Genomic DNA, 18,855 nt, shown 5'->3' with positions numbered 1-18,855 from the left:
ACCTCTACGAGCGGGTACTTCCTGTGTCCCGGCCAGGTGACCTCAGCCCCCGTCTCCGGAGGAATCCCAGCTATGCAGGAGGCCCTTCCCTAATGGCAGCCAGCCCTCCTATTTACCTCCCCCCCCCCCCTCTGTTTTTGGCACAGCTCGGCATGCGTCATTTACCCCCCAAGCAACCTGTCTTTGTGCACTCGTCACCTGGCCACTTCTGTCTCAGCGGGGGGGGGGGGTCTCGGAGAGAGGCGACGAAAAAACGAAAACAAGGAAGACCGTCACTCGGAGCGAAAAGGGGTATCGCTTCTGAACAGGGACCTCGGGCGGACATTCCAAAAGCGCGTTTCAGCCGCAGAAAAGCGTGACGCACAGGTGCCGTGCGGACGCGTCAACAAACGCACCTGAGAGGATCGGAGAGGGGAGGAGGAAGGAGAACGGGAGAGAATAACAAACGAGCGCTGACCCCCTCTTCTCACGCGACCTCCGACCCTGGGAGGAGTCCAGGACATCAGGTTCATGAAAGTCCGCAAGTTATGAAAGGTCTTTATCTGCATATCCCATTAACAAGGAGATTAATATCTGAAAAAAGGAAGAAGAGCAACTGCCAAATACGAGGAATCTGCTGTGGCCTATGCAGCACGCTGCAGAACACTTAATGCTAGCTACTGTACTAACAAACCTTCGAGAGCACATATTTACACAGATGAGAGAGCTGGGGCTTCAGCCCTTCCAAGTTTTTAAGAGCTAAATCCCGGAATGCAGATCAGATATCTTCCACCGAAATTTTAAATTGAAGGTTCGGCCACATTTGCTGGTGAGCTGACAAGTACTGCTGCACACTAGTACAACGTTTCCTGCAGAACCTCGACGGCACACAAGCCGGTGAGAGACCCTTTGAAGAAGAAAGACACAATGGAAACAAATGAGTATAGTAAAATAGTAATGACTCCAAGGTAAAAACCTCAGATTCAACAGAAGCAGAAGAGAAGGAGCTTATTGAGCGATAGAAAGAACAAGTGTTTCTTTTATCAATCTGCCCGAGACCTAGCCTCCGATTTCAAATCCAGCGTGCTACGTCGGCCCCATATGCACTGGGAGTGATTCCACGGTAGCCCAACTCTCGTTTCCCACAACGGTACGAGAAGCGCACTTGTACTGCACATACTCAGAATAAAAAAAAAAGAAATATGTGCCAGACCTCAGGCATTAAATAACAGCTGGGGCCTTTTTAGATGGATTGGAATGGCAACCTCTCTCCTCTGGCACCTGACGCGGTTAAAAAGTGTGCTGTGGCCTTTTAAAGCGTGCGAGGGAAGCACACAGCGCTCTCAGAGCCAAACGCATACAGGTCCACTGAGGGAGGGGCCGTGTTTGCTCTAGGTCCACTCCCCCAGCCAGGACAGTTAGCATGTGCAGGAGAGCGCGTGCGCACACACACACACACAAGCACACACAAACACACACACACACATTCACACACACGCACGCACACAAACACACACACACACACAAACACATACACACGCACGCACACACAAACACGCACACACACGCACACAAACACACACACACGCACGCACACAAACACACGCACACACGCACGCATGCACACACACACACAAACTCAGGCTGGCCCCACTCTCAGGCCTGTCATTAAACACCTCTCTCTTCCCCTCTTTTCTCTCCTTCTCTCTCTCTCTCTCTCTCTCTCTCTCTGTGTCTCTCTTTTTTAACTGACATTCTTTGCCCCCCTCCTCGCCACAGTTGTCACAATTGGACAGGGAGAAGGGAGGGGAGGGGAGGGGTTGGGGGGCGGGGGGGGGGGGTTTGGCGGGCGGGATTGAAGAATATTACCAGGATGTAATCCCGTCCAAATGGCACCGGCTCATTTCTCCTGCCCTTTTTCTATTTTGCTTTCTTTGTTAAGGCTTTGAGCCCCAATCAGGGAGGGGGGGGGGGTGGGGGGGCGGATGTGTAATGGCGCTGTGGCCAGAGAGGGCTGCGGGCGGGACAGCCGCGCAATTAGGTTAGGGACCGCCATCTATCTCCTATTGTACAACAGGAGCCGGGGCCTCAGAGTGTGTGTGTGTGTGTGTGAGGCACACACATGGTAATGAAGAAAAACACCCCACCGGTCAATATCAATGATGTTAACAAAACACTCCGCTGTCATCTGGAAATCATTTGCCGTCCCCCCCCCCACAACCCACGGTTAAAAATCCGGCGCGTATTATTGAAAAATAAATGAATTAAAATTCAAAATACATTGGCGCACTTGCGTACACATCTGTCCCAGTGTGTCTTCCTTTCTCAAAATATGTACGTGTATCCTGAGCTATGCACATAACGTACATATATCTTTCCCTTTTGTGCCCCGTTTGTGTGAGAGCAGTGTCGCAGGGCCATCTGTGCAAACCCCGTCCCCCCCCCCCCCCCCCCCCCCCCCTCCCTGGCAAGTGTCTGTGAGGCAGACAGACGAAGGAAAAAACAGTGCAGGAATGTGGGCCTATGTATTGTTTATAAAAATAAACCATCTGGACAAAGATGTACACAGAGAATTTATATTAAACAGCTGCAAAAGCAAGCTTCTGAATGTGACAGGGGTTCCTGGTGATGCAACGGGACCACACCACACGAATGTTTCATTCTTCCAAGCAAAGAAAAAAAGAAAAGAGAAAAGAGAAAAGGACTAATCTTAACTCAAATCAAACAAAAAAAGGCAGTGGGCAGAGTCAAAAATGTAGCCCCTCCCCCGTGGAAAGAGCACGACCAATCACAGGGCAGCAGGAACACAGAGACACGCCCACTTGTCTTCAGCAGTCACTGATCATGCTGGAAAATGCGGAGTTGCATTAAGTGATACTGTACTTCTTTTCTTAAACAACTTATTATACTGGGTTTTTCCCACATATGTAAAATCCCATTTATACTTTCCAGATTATGTTTCTGAATTAATTACCTACATTAGTCATTAGGCTGTGACAAGAACACTGCATAAATCTGTCAATGAACAACAATAGGGTATTGAACTGCTTTCAGAAAAGAAATATGAACGAGCAAGTTACAGCACCTCTAGACAAAGAAATAATTTAATTAAACTCAAAATAATTTAAAACACGAACAACTCCATACACATACAAATAAAAGCTTATAAAATACACACAGTTTCTATCCTGACAAAAAAAAAAAAAAAACCGACTCATCAAGGTTGTCAGGGCATGACACATTTTGACTGTCTCTCCGGATGTGAAATATTTTGTGGGAACACACACACACACACAAAAAAGGTGAATCACTGGCAAATCATACGGAACAGATGTGAGGAATACACAGGCTTACATTCACTGACCATCTGGCCAAATCAAATATTGTTTTAGCAGCCCCCCTAACTATTTGTCTCTGACACTGCCGCATTGTTCTCGGTCACATGCAGGTACCCCTCCAGCCATGGCCTAAAATTCGCCCCGGTCGTAAGCCCTGGTCAAAAAGCCCAGGGTGTTTACAGAGGTGACGTCCATGTAAAAACACGCAGTCGCAAATAGAGGTTTGCTTTTCCTCTTCCAGTAGTCGTCGTTTTTGTAGCCACACTGATAGAGAGCTCTGGTCAGTTCTGATCTGATCTCGCATCTTCACAAAAAGCCCCTCAGAACAGAGATAAAAAAAAGTACGATATAACCGGCGTACTGGCCACAAAAACTACTCCTCAGAATGACAAAAGCTAACTCCGGACATAAGAAAAATTACATGAAATACCATATCTTTGATTCATAGTTACATAGTTATATATATTAATAGTATTTAACACATAGCTATATTAATGAAAATTCCTTCAAAGTTACAATTTAATTTTACATCATGATATGGTCCACTCCAGAGGCTGCCACCGTACACAGAACAGTTAGCATTTTATACACTGACATGTATGCCATGAGAAACGCACGCACGCACGCACGCACGCACGCACACACGCAAATATAAAACAAATTCCCCAAAAATATATGTAAGGTTAAAAGGGATAGTTTTAAAAAATAATAATTAATTATAATTAGGCAGCATTTTAATTTCCATGACTAATTTGTTTCCCTTACTTTGATTGCAGACTTCCAAAATGGCCACTCTTTAATATGAGTTCTTGTTTCTTCCTGGTGATCCATCTGGACTCAGTGGTGTCCTAGATCCGGCACATGTACAGTTAACTACACTCAGCTGCCTAACTGCATGGCCATTCATGCAGCTGCTTCTCAAAATGCTACTCCTGTAAATTTAAAGCCTTTCACAAAATTCTTCTAGAGCCAAAAAATTAATCTCCAAACATAATGTAATCACTGTGCTGCAACTACTGAACTGAGCTTTCTTAATCTAGCCAATTCAGATGTGTGACATAATGAATAAAAATTTGAGTAAAAATTTTAAAACAATGAACAAAATCAAGCTACTTTCAACAAAACCATTTTTGTAATGGCAGACAAACTGGCTCATGGAGATGACTTTGACATTTCACAGTTGGGAAAAAAAAAATCATAATTTAATATTGCGATTACAGCTCTATTACAGATACTGAGGTAATAAAGATGCAATTATAAAACTGAGGTCTCTTTGTCCATTGATTGAGAAATATTATTTTGCATCTGCAGTGGTGGAGTACAGGCTGCCCACCAATACTTCAAGGCTGCAGACTCTTACCGCCTCAACTATCTAATAAAAGATAATATGACACCTCTCCACAGTCTTCAAATTCATCTTCTATGAATGCATCATGCACTTTACTTTGCTCTTGTATCTTTTCATTAACCCATGATTTTTTTTTTCCCCTCTCGTAGATAATGTTTATTGGCTTATTTCTAAACTTGAAGTGCATCAAATTGCCTGCATTGCTAATTGGATTTCCGGGACGACGATTGAGGTTGAAGATATGTGTATGAAGTTCCCCCCACTGTCAGACAGGCTTACCTTGACAGCAGGCTCTCAAATTAACAGAGATCACTCTACTTAAAAGTTCCTTCCATTCGCTTTAATGCGGCTGAAGGGCTCAGCTGTGGGATAAGCGCTTATTTAATGATATGAAAGAAGGGCTCCTTGGTTAGGTTCTCTGGAAAATTTTCTTTTCTGATTTCAGACTATTTGCATCGCTACGGAGGAATGTTACCTCTCCAAATCGTCCTATACCTGCAAGTACCTCAATTTATGAAATATAACAACCTCACGAAACAGAAGTCGCACATGCTGTCCTGAGAAACTGATTATAGTGCATAGTTAATAGACTGCTGGCAGAGTTTTGCAGGTTTAACCTGCCTGCTATACCCACATGTCCCTTGGCTTAAGCCAGCATACTTTAAAGCACAGCAAGCTATCGCCGTTAAAAAGAGCATGGCTAATTAAGCAACCCCAACCCCCCTTTCCTAAACTTCAAAACAATAGATGAAAGAAAAACGGAGAACATTATTGATATATACACCAGTTGAAAATGACAGAAAATGAAATGGCTGCTTGTAACTGTTGTCTTCGTGCACAAGACCTCTCAGCAGGTCGATGTGCGTGCCACACACACACACACACACACACACCGGGTGGACGTGCTTATATTACAGGAGGTCGGCATATTGAAAGGCCCCCCCCCCCCGCTTATCCGATCAGGGTGGTTAATAATAGCAGCGGAATAACTTGACTAACGCTGGGCAGAACAGGCTTTTAATTGGTTTATAAATTCTGCCAATCATGTGCCGGAATGGGCCTCGCCGAATCACCTTCGAGTAAATCTGCTTGAGGCTTCAGAGAAATCAGACGGTACGGCGTCGCAGCCTGTGTGCGTGTGGAGAGCGAGCGAATGAGTGGAGGTGTGCCTCGGTGCATGTGTGTGTGTGTGCGCGCGCGTATACGAGCACATCAGGTCATGTGCCTACAGCAGTCAAATTGGATTAGCAGATTACATTTCCCCCCTTGACCCTGGCAGCTTTCAGACGCTGCGCTACTTATCTCATCCGTGTTTGCGTCGGGGCTGATGCCCCTGCCTAGCCGTGCGCTCCTGTGCACCTCCAGCCTGTCCTCCGCCCTGCAAAGTTTACCTGCAGTTAGGGGTGAGCTGGCAGAGAGCATAGCGCCATTTTGATTGGCTGGCTATGACAGGCCCAGAATGCACTGGGGCGTAGGACATAACCAGGATTAAGTGCCTTTCAGGGATACGCCCTTTAGAAAAACGCACCTCTGGCTGTTCCATGAGATCATTATTTTATTATGAACTTTTGGAACTTGAATACCACCAGAGAAATACAAACATGAGGGATTATATAATGGGAAACAACTGAATAAAAAACAGAAGTCGGCAAACACTGTTTTTTCTGTGATCTGTACCTGGTGTAATTCCATGCATTAACAGGCTTAAAGGACATCCAATCACATGTCAAAATTCCTTGACAATTAACTGATCTTTCCACAGAAGAATCGTATGAGTGAAAGATGCAGGCTATTCACACATGTTGCAGTTTTTTTTTTCTTTCCTGTTACTAATCCATAACAAAGTTCACATGCCTACTTTTTTTGCCAGTAGCTGCTACTTATACAAGCAAAGACATTACACCGCTGCGGCCGAAAAGCTTTGAACAAAATTACTTCCTTTTGCACGCCACAGGTTTAATTATGTGTTGGGGAACATAAAACAGGTCAGACAATTTGTAATGGGAAATCATATTTCCATTGGAGGGATAATGACACAAGCAATGATTTATAAGGGACGGGGGCATAATCATTTCTTTTTTTCACAGGCGGGGGGTGGGGGGGTGGGGGGGGGTGGGGGGGATCGGGTTTCGACTAATGGGAGCGGCGCTGAAAGCTCTAATTAGTTTCGTAGTCCGCTGCCACCAGAAAAGAAAGAAAAGGTGCCACAATAAACAAGTTCTCACAGTTGACTTAAAGCTTGTAATCTGAGTCAATGTTCCGTATTTAGGCTGTGGGAATTATGAAGTACTCCGTGTAATGCCAATAACTAATCCACGGTGTCTTCCCCCTCCTTACGAGGGCAGGGGTCTCCTAATGACTACAGTTCCCAGAAAAACTTGTTTTTTTATTTATTTATCCACCCACAGTGCACTTATGCAGTACAGGGCTTTAAGCTTTTGCAAAGACCAGCGAGTACATATACAGCATAATACATAAGACTGTTGTGCCATACAATGGTTCTGTTTGTTCAAACCATGTCCTCTTTGTTTAAAGAACCCCAGATAATAAAGCGACACATTTACTTGACCTGAATGCAATAATACTGATATTTAAGAGTATGAAAATATTCCAACAATTCAGGGAAATATGCGCGGCTGCAAAATAAACGGCTGACTCACTAGCATGTGAGTGTTGTTTCGAGTTCTTGCTCAATAACGGAGCGGTAAATAGTGCGTAAACATATGCAGTTACCTTTTCAGTGTGACCGTGAATAAACACAGGTCTGAGGACCCAAGCGAACTACCTTAGAGGTTTGGAATTTTCCGCCTCTCTTTCAAAGGGCTCGAACGTGACAATTACCATCCACACGATCGTTTTGATTCATGGCGTATTCAGTTCAGCACTCAGATACATAAATACATATCTGTCTAACCTTTCTTAGGTAATGGTTGAGGGCTTATGTTCCAGGTGCTCTCTGCTATAACCCTATGAGTCAGACACCGTAGTCATTAGATATGAAGAAGGCCAATCCAACCGCCCCCGGGTCTATTGTCCTTAGCAACAGACACATGGCCAAATTACAGCTTCCTGTAAACAAACGGCAGCAGCCATTGTGTCTTGCGGACACCGATACCCCGTGTTGCTCATACGATGTCTTCACAAAGCATCTAAAGATGTGATGCAAAGGTGCATCTGCCCTTTGTCACCCAAGAACCAGAAATGTAAACAATATTTCACACGGCGAGGCAGCATCGCACCGCGCGAGCGTCCGATTGACGCTGGCTCAGACCGGCACGTCTCCTCGCGGTGTTTACGTTATTGGTGGTGATGAGCAAGAGCAGGATGAAAACAGTAAGATACAGGTGGCATAACACGGCCTGTCTGTGTGAGGAAGTGATGAGAGATCTGTCTCTCACACACAAGAGGCTCACTGCCTTCCGTTCCCAGACACACATACACACACACACAAATGCAGACACACACACGCACACACACACAAATGCAGACACACACACACACACACAAACGCAGACACACACACACACACACACACAAATGCAGACACACACACACACAAACGCAGACACACACACACATACACAGAAACACACACATACACACACACGCACACAGACAAATACACACACACACACGCACACAAACGCACACACACACACACACACACACCACCCTCTCTCTCTCTCTGATCTTAGCTGTGCAGGCCCAAGGCACTATTCGCTTGGTTTACAGAAGCCTTCCTACTGCAGACATGAGGTCACAGAGCTGCTGAGGAGGCAGGGAAACAGACAGTGAATATTAGAAGGTAACGTGCATCTGACTACAGCCCAGACAGAATACTTATTAACTCAAATGAGAGTTCCTCTATTGCCTCTGCCCTCTGTCCTGAAATCTTTCTTGTAAAAACCAATGGCACTGAACAGAACACCTGGTTGTGTGTGTGTGTGTGTGTGCGTGCTTTTTTTTAGTCCTTTCAACGGCAGGTCTTCATTTAAAAAAGAAAAAAAGAAGCAATATCTCACAGCTGCGTTTTAAGCAGTCCCAGTCTTTAAATCAGATCTTATGAGTTTAAACAAAAAAATGTAAAAGCCCAGTAAATGCTTTTATGCTCTTAATGTACTGTGTGTTCGTGGTAATTCAGTAGTGATATGATGATAGAATAAAGTATAACAAATGCAAACAGTCTCACAAAACATACAGTGTATATAAAATATTCATACACATTATCTCATGCAGAATATTATGCAGATCTTGTCAGTCTGTGAAATAACAGGGATGCCTCCGTGCCCTCTAAGGATTCACGCCGTGCAAGAGAATGTAGCGCCCCCTCAATCTGACACGACCCAAGTTAAAATACGCGGTCGTTCCCTGCACTTGGAACAGTACTTCTCTCTAGGGTTTTCGACACACTTGCTCCTGGTTATGGTTACACACTTTGCTGTACGTCGCTCTGGATAAGAGCGTCTGCCAAATGCCTGTAATGTAATGTAATGTAATGTAATGTAATGACTCGCTTGCATGTCACGAGTCAGAGACAAGCTCAGCGAGCACACAGGAAGGAAGTCCGGTGGTGGGTCACAACGCATTTGCGCCCAGGGAAGAGCCCGCTCGCCATCCTTCACAAAAGGTGCTCGATGACGCCGGAGTAGAACAAAGCCGCGGGTTTAACGACCAAAACAAAGGTGCGGGGGGGGGGGGGGCTGGGTCAGGGAGAGAGCGAGAGGAAGTGAAGACATCACACATCACCCCTGTCTCCGTGACACAGACGGCCCTGCTGGCAGAACAGGCTTTGAACCGTCCCACAGTTACAGCCCCAACAAAAAAAAGACCTGCACAGCCGGGTGGGATGGGGTCAGATCCAGATACGGGGTTAGGTGGAATTAAGGTAACGTGCTGTGAAGGCCTGTGTTTATGCAGACGGGCCATAACCCACTACCTGGGTTTTCGACAAGGGGGGGTCAGCGGCAACCCTGGGGGATCCTTGTCAGTACTGGCCAGACTTGACAGGCAATGATTATGTATAGATTTAGGAAAATATTTTAAATTAAAAATATAAAACGTTTTTTTTTTTTTTTTTAAATATAGCACTTTTAGCTTATGATGGAGGTCCCCTGGATGGGGGTCCTGGATCAGAAAAAGGTTGAAAACTCCTGCCCTACAAAAATTATAAACATGACTTACCATCAGTGTGCCATCAGGAGAATATAACCTCTCCATTGCCAACATTTTATTAAAGTGAATTAAAATTTAAACTGTTAATGTGGATTATCATTACTCCTGTAAAAATACAATAATGATAATAACCTTGTTAACTTAAAATTTTTATAACACTCTGTATTATAAAACCAAGAGTACCATCTGTACGGACTATAACCATTTTCAGCCAAGTTGCAGAGGCTCCATCAGCCTGGACTTGAGCCCAAGTGAAGGGGACTTCTCTGATGTTTTCTTTAAGTCCTTCTGTTTTTCAATCGAGCAAAACTTAATAACTTCTCCTGACCACTGCCAGCCGCAATTCATCAAGTCAAGCCACACGGCGGAACTTTACCTGTCAGGTATGCAGCACCAATCTGATGCAGGTCAGAAGCCATCAGCGACGTGTGAATTTGGGCCTCAGAATTTGAGGACTGTGGAGCGCGCGCGTAGCGTGTCACTCCGTTGACCCCCCCCCCCCCGTACCACCTCATCCCTGTGCCACCCTGTCTCTTTGCTTCTCCGTCATTCACAGGTAGCAGGGGGGACTGGGGGGGGACAGGCGCGTGCCTGATCCTGCACCCACCACCACACAGAGCTCCCGCCGCCGCCGCCACAGCTGCAGCTCACAGACACCGAGAACATAAAACAATACGGCTACCTGTCAATAGATTTATGATGTTATCATTCTAGTTTGAATGTTTTTTTTTTTGTCCCCGCCGCTGCGCGTAGAAAGGAAAAGGTCAAAGTACGCGCGGAGGAGAAGGCCCCCCGAGTCGGACACCCGCACGCCCGGAGCGGCGAGATTCCCCGTGTCCCGTGTTGATTTGAACTCTGTAACACCCAGCTCTGCGTGCGACGAGAGTTCAGCACCTCAGCTCCGTCTCCGTCAAGTGCTACCTGCTCCCTTCGGGGCATTTTTTAGCGCTCTCTTTTATGTTTTTTGAGACAGAAGGTGTGTGTGTGTGTGTGGGTGTGTATCCGTGCGTGCGTGTGTACCTGCGTATGTGCGTGTGTCTGTGTGCGTGCGTGCATGTGCATGCGATAACCTCTTGTGTTCAGGTCAGCAATGGATAAAAAACAAGAACAGGAATTCTCCACATATGTTGTAATGTAATAAAGTTGTATTATGTACAAAAATCCTTTATAATGACATTTGATATTTATTTTGTAATGTTACAAATATAGTGTACAGTGTATCCATCATAAAGTATATGCTTTTTCATATGATACATTGACCAATTTCCTGGGGTCAAAAAGAACTCATGAGTTGGTAAACGACAGGTAAGCTCAAAAGAGCTCTCTGTGTATTCATGACTCCAATTTCTCTTTAAACAAACAAAAAATAATTCTAGGAAAAAGGTTTTATAGATCCCCTCCCCCTCAAAAAAACTGCTATGGAGTTTCCTGAGTTCAGACTTATAAAGGCATTTTACACCGACAGCAGCAGGGAAGTCTGCTTAAAGAAAAAGGTGTGTGTGTGTGTGTGTGTGTCGCGGGGCTGCGTCTCGTCTAAGACTGCAGAAGAAATGATATTTTCACCGACCGATAAACACACACAAGTCGCTTCAGTTAAGTACGTTAAGACTTAAATTTGAAACCCGCCAGATAAAATGGCACAACCGTGCCAGGAGAGTGGCGCTAGCACCACTGTAGCGAAGCGCCGTCGTTTAGAGAACGCCAGCAAAGATTCTAAGTTTAGAATATCTCCACCAGGCTCCCCGTGGGCCCTTGCACTGATATTTAACAAAACATTAATCTTCTTGCCAGCGATTCTAAAGGATACTGTGATGTAGCTGGAGCTTTCAGACCGGGTAATAGTAATTCTATTGTTCTCGCCTTTATTTATGCCTTGGCCGTACCAGGCAGATGAGGTAAGTTTTTTTTTTTTTATATGTTATTATTCAAAACTGCCGATACATAAAGGCTGATTACACAAATGTCTTTCTGTTTCTTCAGCGCTGCCCCCCCCCCCACACTCCGCCCCCCACCCCCCTCCCCCGCCCGCCTCCCGCCCCACTTCCCCCAGCCTCCAGCGCATTTTCCTTTTTTCCCTTCTTTCTAAATCACTTGCGAAATTAGCATATGAATTACTGTATATCTCCTATTATATGATGCGCTGACAACATTGGCTTCCAACCCCCCCCCCCCCCTTACCTTCCCCCCTGAACAAAACAAGATGTTACTCTAACGCTCTCCCAAGCATTGCATTGCGCGGCAGAAACGTTCACAAGGATCACACAGCATTTTAGATATAATAATCACCGTTGAAGGCTGGCTGTAACAGACCTTTATTTAAACCAGCCTCTCATGTTAACATATTCAAATGATTCAGTCTCATTTGTGGGACCCTCTAGAAAGGCACTTTTCTTATTTTTTATATTTTACTGAAAAACACACGAGCCAAACGAAACGTTTTTTTTTTTTTTTTTAATTCTTTTTTTTTTAATTCTTTTTTTTAACGTTTACGGCTAAAGCATCTTTTATTAGTTAGTTAGGCAGCGGTGGAAAGCGCTCGCTCGGTGACAAGGTTACATGAAAAACCAGAATGCCCTTGCACACAGTTTTCTCAGACCGCCGTTATTTACGACACCAGCCGAGTCCGGCCCCTTTCAAAGAAAGGGTACAGTATAGGAACAGACAGCAAACAGAGAATGACCTCTTACATGCGCACTGAAGTGGGTCCAGCTTGTTTTCACTTCACCTCTCGCTATATCGATTTACAAAAAAAAAAAAAAAAAAAAGAAAGAAAAAAAAAGTCAAAACTACTCCATATTTCAGTTTGAAGTTACAAACTAACATCCACCACTAATGATTCAGAGCGCTCGTCTGCGAAGGTCCCTTTCTCTCCTCCAAGTTCTGTTTTCTTTCAAAGAGCAGATCAGCTTCAAAGCATTGAAACTGACAGATTAATTGTTCGGTAGGGGGAAAAAAAAGATTAATTGTTCAGCAGAAATGCAGCTTCATAAGCTATTGAATTTCTGCTCAATTACTAATGGCCTTTGTCCCTTTGGAAATCTACTGTATAAATATAACAGACACTTGTTTCAGTCTAACAGCTGTTTATAAACGTATGACAGCCTCCTCCATGACTCTCATCTCGCATTATTTTCCATGCATCTCTTTCTTCTTTTTGATTGCGTGATGTTATGACAACCGTAATTGTAGGCTGTCAGTCCATGACAGCTTTTCCAAATACCTGACTTGTTAAGAACATCAAAATATGAAGTGAATGGTGCTCACAATAACACGTTATTTGGATTGTAAATGGTCTGCTTCCCAAGAGGAATTTTGGATGCCATTTTTTATGTTTCTGTAACTATGCAGCAAGTAGACAAAATCCTGTTGGGTCTCAGTTCTCAGACTTGACTAGGTTTTGCATTTTTTTCGTTCTCTGAAGAAGAACTGAAATCATCCCTCCTTAACATTTTTTCTTTTTTTACTTAAGAAAACTCATTGCTTGTACATCTCTACACATACTTACTAGTCAGTCAACAGGAGCAGGGTAAACGACCAAAGTAAAACTGCATGCCCATAAACTGGGCATGCAAGGATTCCCTGCGTACTGTAGCTATTTAGAGGAGTCCAGTTCCAGTTCATTTATCTTTGCTCATTGGTGATTCCATCCTCAAGAAACTTAAGACTAGAGACAGTACAGTGTGCATATCTTTATGTCTGGACCTCAACCCACCTTTTTACTCCTTATTCGATCGAATGCATTTTCACGGATTTAGCTGAAACTCATTCCTCTGTCTTATGTTGACCATTTGCTCACCTGATGTAAAAAAAAATAAAATAATTTTTTTTGTTTGCGTGACTAACACCCATAAACAGGGAGATTTAGAGGGCTTATATTGTACATATTATACTTAATTGTATATTTTACTGAGGCGTTTTGGATTAAGCGCCTTGCTCAAGGGTACCGCAGGTGAGCTGGGCCTTAAACCTGCATCCTTCCACCCAGTTCCACTTTGGCTAACTAAGGGGTATTTATAAAGCACAAAAGAGCTTGCAATTTAATACCACATTTGAACCAGTAATAAAACCTTCTAGGTTTCACATGTCAGTAGTATATTGTGTTTGTGCGTGTCTGGGTGTGTGTGCGTGTTTGTGTGACTGTGTGTGGATGTGTTTATGAGTTTGTGTGTGTGTGTTTGTGAGTTTGTGTGTCTGAGTGTGTGTGTTTGGGTGTATCTGTGTGTCTGTTGTCTGTGTGTGTCCGTGTCTGTGAGTTTGTGTGTGTCTGTATTTGTACCAGCTGTGTCTGTGTGTGTGTAAAGCGAGTGTGTGTGTGTGCACCAGCAAGTGTGTGTGTGTGTGTGTGCGTGCATGCGTGTGTACCAGCGAGTGTGTGAATGTGGTATGTACCAGCGTGTGTGTGTGTACCAGTGTGTGTGTGTGTGTGTGTGTGTGTATGTGTACCAGCGTGTGTGTGTGTGTGTTTGTGTACCAGCGTGTGCGTGTGTGTGTGTGTTTGTGTACCAGCGTGTGCGTGTGTGTATGTGTGTGCGTGTACCAGAGTGTGTGTGTGTGTTTGTGTACCAGCGTGTGTGTGTGTGTTTGTGTACCAGCGTGTGCGCGTGTTTGTGTACCAGCGTGTGCGCGTGTTTGTGTACCAGTCTGTGCGTGTGTGTGTGTGTGTGTGCGTGTGCGTGTGAGTGCGTGTGAGTGCGTGTGAGTGCGTGTGTGTGTGCGTGTATATTCTGGTAAGTGACGCGCGGCGTTACTCACCTATTGGTGGGAGGCGGTGACTCAGGGCCGGGTCATCACTCACAGGAGCCGGAGACCCACCCGCTGGGCTCCGGACACCCCCGACCTTCCCAAGCACCGGAGTGCAAACAAGCAGCAGTAATGCCCCCTGATCACTCTCACAAGGGCTGACCCGTCCACACCCCCTCCTGCCGAGAAAGGGGGGGGGGGGAGCAAAATGGTGAGAAAGAAACTCTCCAGCAGACAGCAAATATTTAGCCCATTGACATGCTAATCAAATATAAGTCACTGGGCCTGAAAATCAGTCGGAATTCGTAAAAGAAGAAGAAGAAGAAGAAAAAAAAAGAAGAGAAACTGGAAAGGTCATTGTGCATTTAGCAATACAACTATTAATTAAGAGAAAGAAAAAATCAGGTTGCAACTGAATCTATTTTCAGATATATATAATTTTAGGACTTAATATAGTCATACAAAAACGTGATGACAGGGAGGTCTAAATATTTTACGTTCACTTTTAAAATAAGCTTCCCCAAATTATTTGACTGAAGATGGAAAAAATGTATTCTTTTACATTAAAAGTACAATTGTTTTCTTAATTTTTATTCTTTTTTACTTTTTTGAGGAACATTGCAATGATGCTAACTGGAAGGCCGCTCCAGATAAGAGGTTCTGCCTTCAGAACCATCCGGAGTTTCGCTGGCAGATTCCAGCACCCCCCTCTCTCCATCAGCCCCTCCACAGCCGAGAAACACCCCCACCAGCTCTGCTGCCGGACCGGCTGTTTGCTACCGGGGGGGGGGGGGGGGGAATTAACGAGACGTGACTGAATAAACGACGCGGCCGTCCGGCAGCAATAAGGCTGATGAAAAATGAAAATTGACAGAGCCATCAGCAACCAAACTGTGCCGTGTATTTATGAACACGTGAGCTTATTTATTTATTTTTTTGTTTTTTATGGGCTGCCTTTGTATTAAACACTGCACTTGTGGAGCTGGCGGGGGGGTTTGGGGGGTGGGGGGGGTGGGGAGATTTACGGGAAGAGTATTTGCGCATGACCCTCCCATCATCATCCCAGCTCATAGTGGAAGAATCATTATCTTTTGCCCAAGGACCATGACATTCATAGACTGTTATACAAATGAAATAGGTTCGGCTGGCTTTCAGCAATAAACACCAGACGCGGTATACACTGTTCCAAGTTGCACTGAATGTTCAGAAACATTCTGCAAATGTCCATCTTATGTCAGTTGTGGAGACTGTGGATTATATTCATTTTGGAAGAGTGACAAGTACCTACCAAAAAAACTGTATTGGCTATATATTTATTCCACTATGTACTAGAGATGTGAAAACATTTCCCAAAAAAAACTGATGATAGCAGGAGGCCAACACCAACCAACCACTATGAAAACAATATAAATATATCTCAATAATAACTCAATACATTTTTTAAAGTAGGAGTCAAAACTATTTCTACATGTTATGCCAACTTCCGCTCTAAATTATATAACCAGGCAAATAATTTATTCCATTTGACATTTTTAACAGTCATGAGCTAACAGCTGACCATGTATCCTTGGTGAAAATGTTTTTCTGGGGCCTGAAATGGGAGTGAACCTGTTAGTGTGCACAGCCACCTAGAGAATTTAGCCAGAACAATCGGTTGGAACAAAGACAAGCACACAAACCAGCCCTCAGAAATGGAGTTGTGAACCTCTACTTTACAGTGAACAGGTGCCAGTGTTGGTGAGGGGTTGAGCTGACTGAATGCATTGCATACATAACACCCCCCCCCAGAAAAAGGTATATAATGGCATATATAACAAACAGCATGTAAGTATGAATTAGTGCCCACCACCCCCCCCCCACCAAAAAAAAAAAAAGGTATATAATGGCATATATAACAAACAGCATGCAAGTATGTATTAGTGCCCCCCCCTCCAAAAATAAAAATAAATAATTACATTTAAATTAAATTAAAAGACTGGACCCAGACACACAAGCCTGCGTTGGACGTGGTGTCCAGGGCAGGCCCGCCGGGCTGTTTAATGTTTGCATTCCTCTGCTGGGACTGTACAGTGTTAGGAAACGTGCTTTTAGGAACGGGCGCAGGGCGTCCCGCCAGGGAACAGCAGGTACCCCCCGCGGGAGGATGCTGCCCCCCCCCCCCCTGCCCGTGCAGCTCCGCAGCCCCATGACAACGAGGGCAGGCTGACCCGACGGAGAGACCCCATTCCCACAGTCGCTCACGTCTTGAGCGCGGAGACCGGACACCTGACCCGCTCTGTATATAAAACAAGAGGTGTCAGCGGATCAGCGGAAACAGAAAGAAACTCTCGGTCAACGAAACCTCCTTCGGTCAAATCTAAGAACGTAGATTAGAGCAGAGTGGATTGTTTATTCTAATTGTGAATGTGGCACTGCGCACATAATGTTTTTATGGCTTGGGGGACAGTTTAAAAAAAAAAGAGTGTATAATCTTTGACCCGCTAACCTCTACAAATATTTAACTTCATTGTCCTGCAACGGTTGGCTGTACTCCACATACCGGCAACAGCGTGCTATTAACCATACAAAAAAAAAAATCAACTATTGTTTATTCGTCCACACTCAAGAGGAGCTCTGGTGGTTGTGAGTTTAATATATGAGCCTAGTCATGCAACGCACTAAATCAAAGACCACTCCGGCACAAATCAAGACGTGCGAAAGCAGGGATATTGAAAAAAGCATAAACATATCCGCGACCAAGGCTGGGCTCTTTGACGCGTCTAATCAATGGGCCCCCGCGGGGTGCGGGGGGTAGGGGGGGGGGGTAGAGAGAGAGAGAGCGGGGGCCCCGAGCCAAGATCGGCACGGCGACCGTGGTGCGCTGCCGTGGCGACCGACGGCCCGCGTAAATCATACGAGAGATGACAGGGCCGACAAAACGCGTCGCCCTCGCCGTGCGACGCCCCTGCGAACGCGGTGTCGGACAAATTGGCCGCCCGCAGGCCCGCCCGCCCCCCATCCCCCCCTCCCCTGCCCCCCCCCCCCCCCCCCCCCCCCTAGCCTGGGGTTTCCAGGCCGCTCTGCCCCGGCTCGGCTCAGGGGGCTAATTTTGTGTTTCAGATCACCATTTGTACTTATTATGCTGACATAATTAATCCCCTGTTGTGATCAGCAGGGGCGGGAAGCTGCTCCGCTCCGCTGCCTCGCCTCGCCTCGCCGCTGGTCCCTCCTCGTGCTGCGGTGGCGGAGAGCGCGCTCAGTGCGCACAGCCGGCCCCCGTCTCTGCAGCCCTGCCGCTGCGCATCCGAAACCTCATCTCTACCCACTGCAAGCATACATGTGTGTGTTTTGGCGGGTGAGTGAATAGTTTTTGTTGTTCTTGTTGTTGTTGTTGTGTGTGTTTGTGTGAGTGTGTGTGTGTGCCTGCGTGTATGTGAGTGTGTGTGTGTATGTGTGTGAGTGTGCGTGTGCGTGTTTGTGAGTGTGTGAGTATGTGTGTGTGTGCGCATGTATGTGAGTGAGTGTGTGTGTGTGTGTGTGAGAGAGTGTGTATGTGGTGTGCGTGTGTGGGAAAGGAAGGCAGTGACCCTAAAGACCACAGGCCTCGGAACACTGTCCAGTGTCCAACTGACCGAGCGTTCATTTCTGAATCTGTCAATCTGAAAACATACCTGCACATGCTTATTACAACCATGGCCAACGAAGAGAGGCTGGGGTGAGAGTGGGGGGGGGTTTATGGGGTTACGGTTACATATTAAACATGTTTGCATCTTAGTTCTTGGGACAAGTAATTATTTAAATAAATATGTCCTGGATACTAAAAACCCAATTCCTCTGAACTAAAAGCACGCAAGCATAAGTTTTAAAAACTCAAGCTCACTTCAATTTAATATCATTTATATAAATAGCTTCATAGGAATTTTAACTTTAATTCTGAATTTTAGCTTCAAAGAGCAATAGTCATGGCCTTGCTAATGGTGAGAAAAGAACAGACACCAGATCATTTAAGTGAAGGAAATATTATGGAATTCTGGGGCAGTGTTTTTTTTTCTATAATGGCATAAGCCATCTGTTTTCAGCGAACTGTTTTCCCACAACAAGCAAAGAATGTACAATAAACAGTACTAGCTGATAAGCTTATGTCCTAAGATAAGAATTAATCACAGACAACAAAATGTTCTTCTCATCAATGTTTCACCAAAAATTTTCCAAACATCTGAGACATTTATGTGAAAGCAACACCAGCCCCAGCTGCGTACTCAAACTATGAGTATGTTTAGTGATGAGTCACCCACAAAT

General features: G+C 45.1%; 1 protein-coding gene across 2 annotated transcripts in view; it reads right to left on the bottom strand.

Annotated features, from left to right (window-relative positions):
* LOC135241640 (sal-like protein 1) overlaps positions 1-18,855 on the bottom strand; it is a 241,725-nt gene that overhangs the window by 43,757 nt on the left and 179,113 nt on the right. For both annotated transcript variants that reach the window (XM_064312184.1, XM_064312185.1), the window contains exon 3: positions 14,590-14,756. In XM_064312184.1, the coding sequence (XP_064168254.1) occupies positions 14,590-14,756 (167 nt within the window). The remainder of the gene's footprint in view (positions 1-14,589; positions 14,757-18,855) is intronic.

The sequence above is a fragment of the Anguilla rostrata genome, chromosome 16 (genome assembly GCF_018555375.3).
Source record: "Anguilla rostrata isolate EN2019 chromosome 16, ASM1855537v3, whole genome shotgun sequence".
In the NCBI taxonomy this organism is placed as follows: Eukaryota; Metazoa; Chordata; class Actinopteri; order Anguilliformes; family Anguillidae; genus Anguilla; species Anguilla rostrata.
This window is presented reverse-complemented; position numbering and strand designations above follow the sequence as displayed.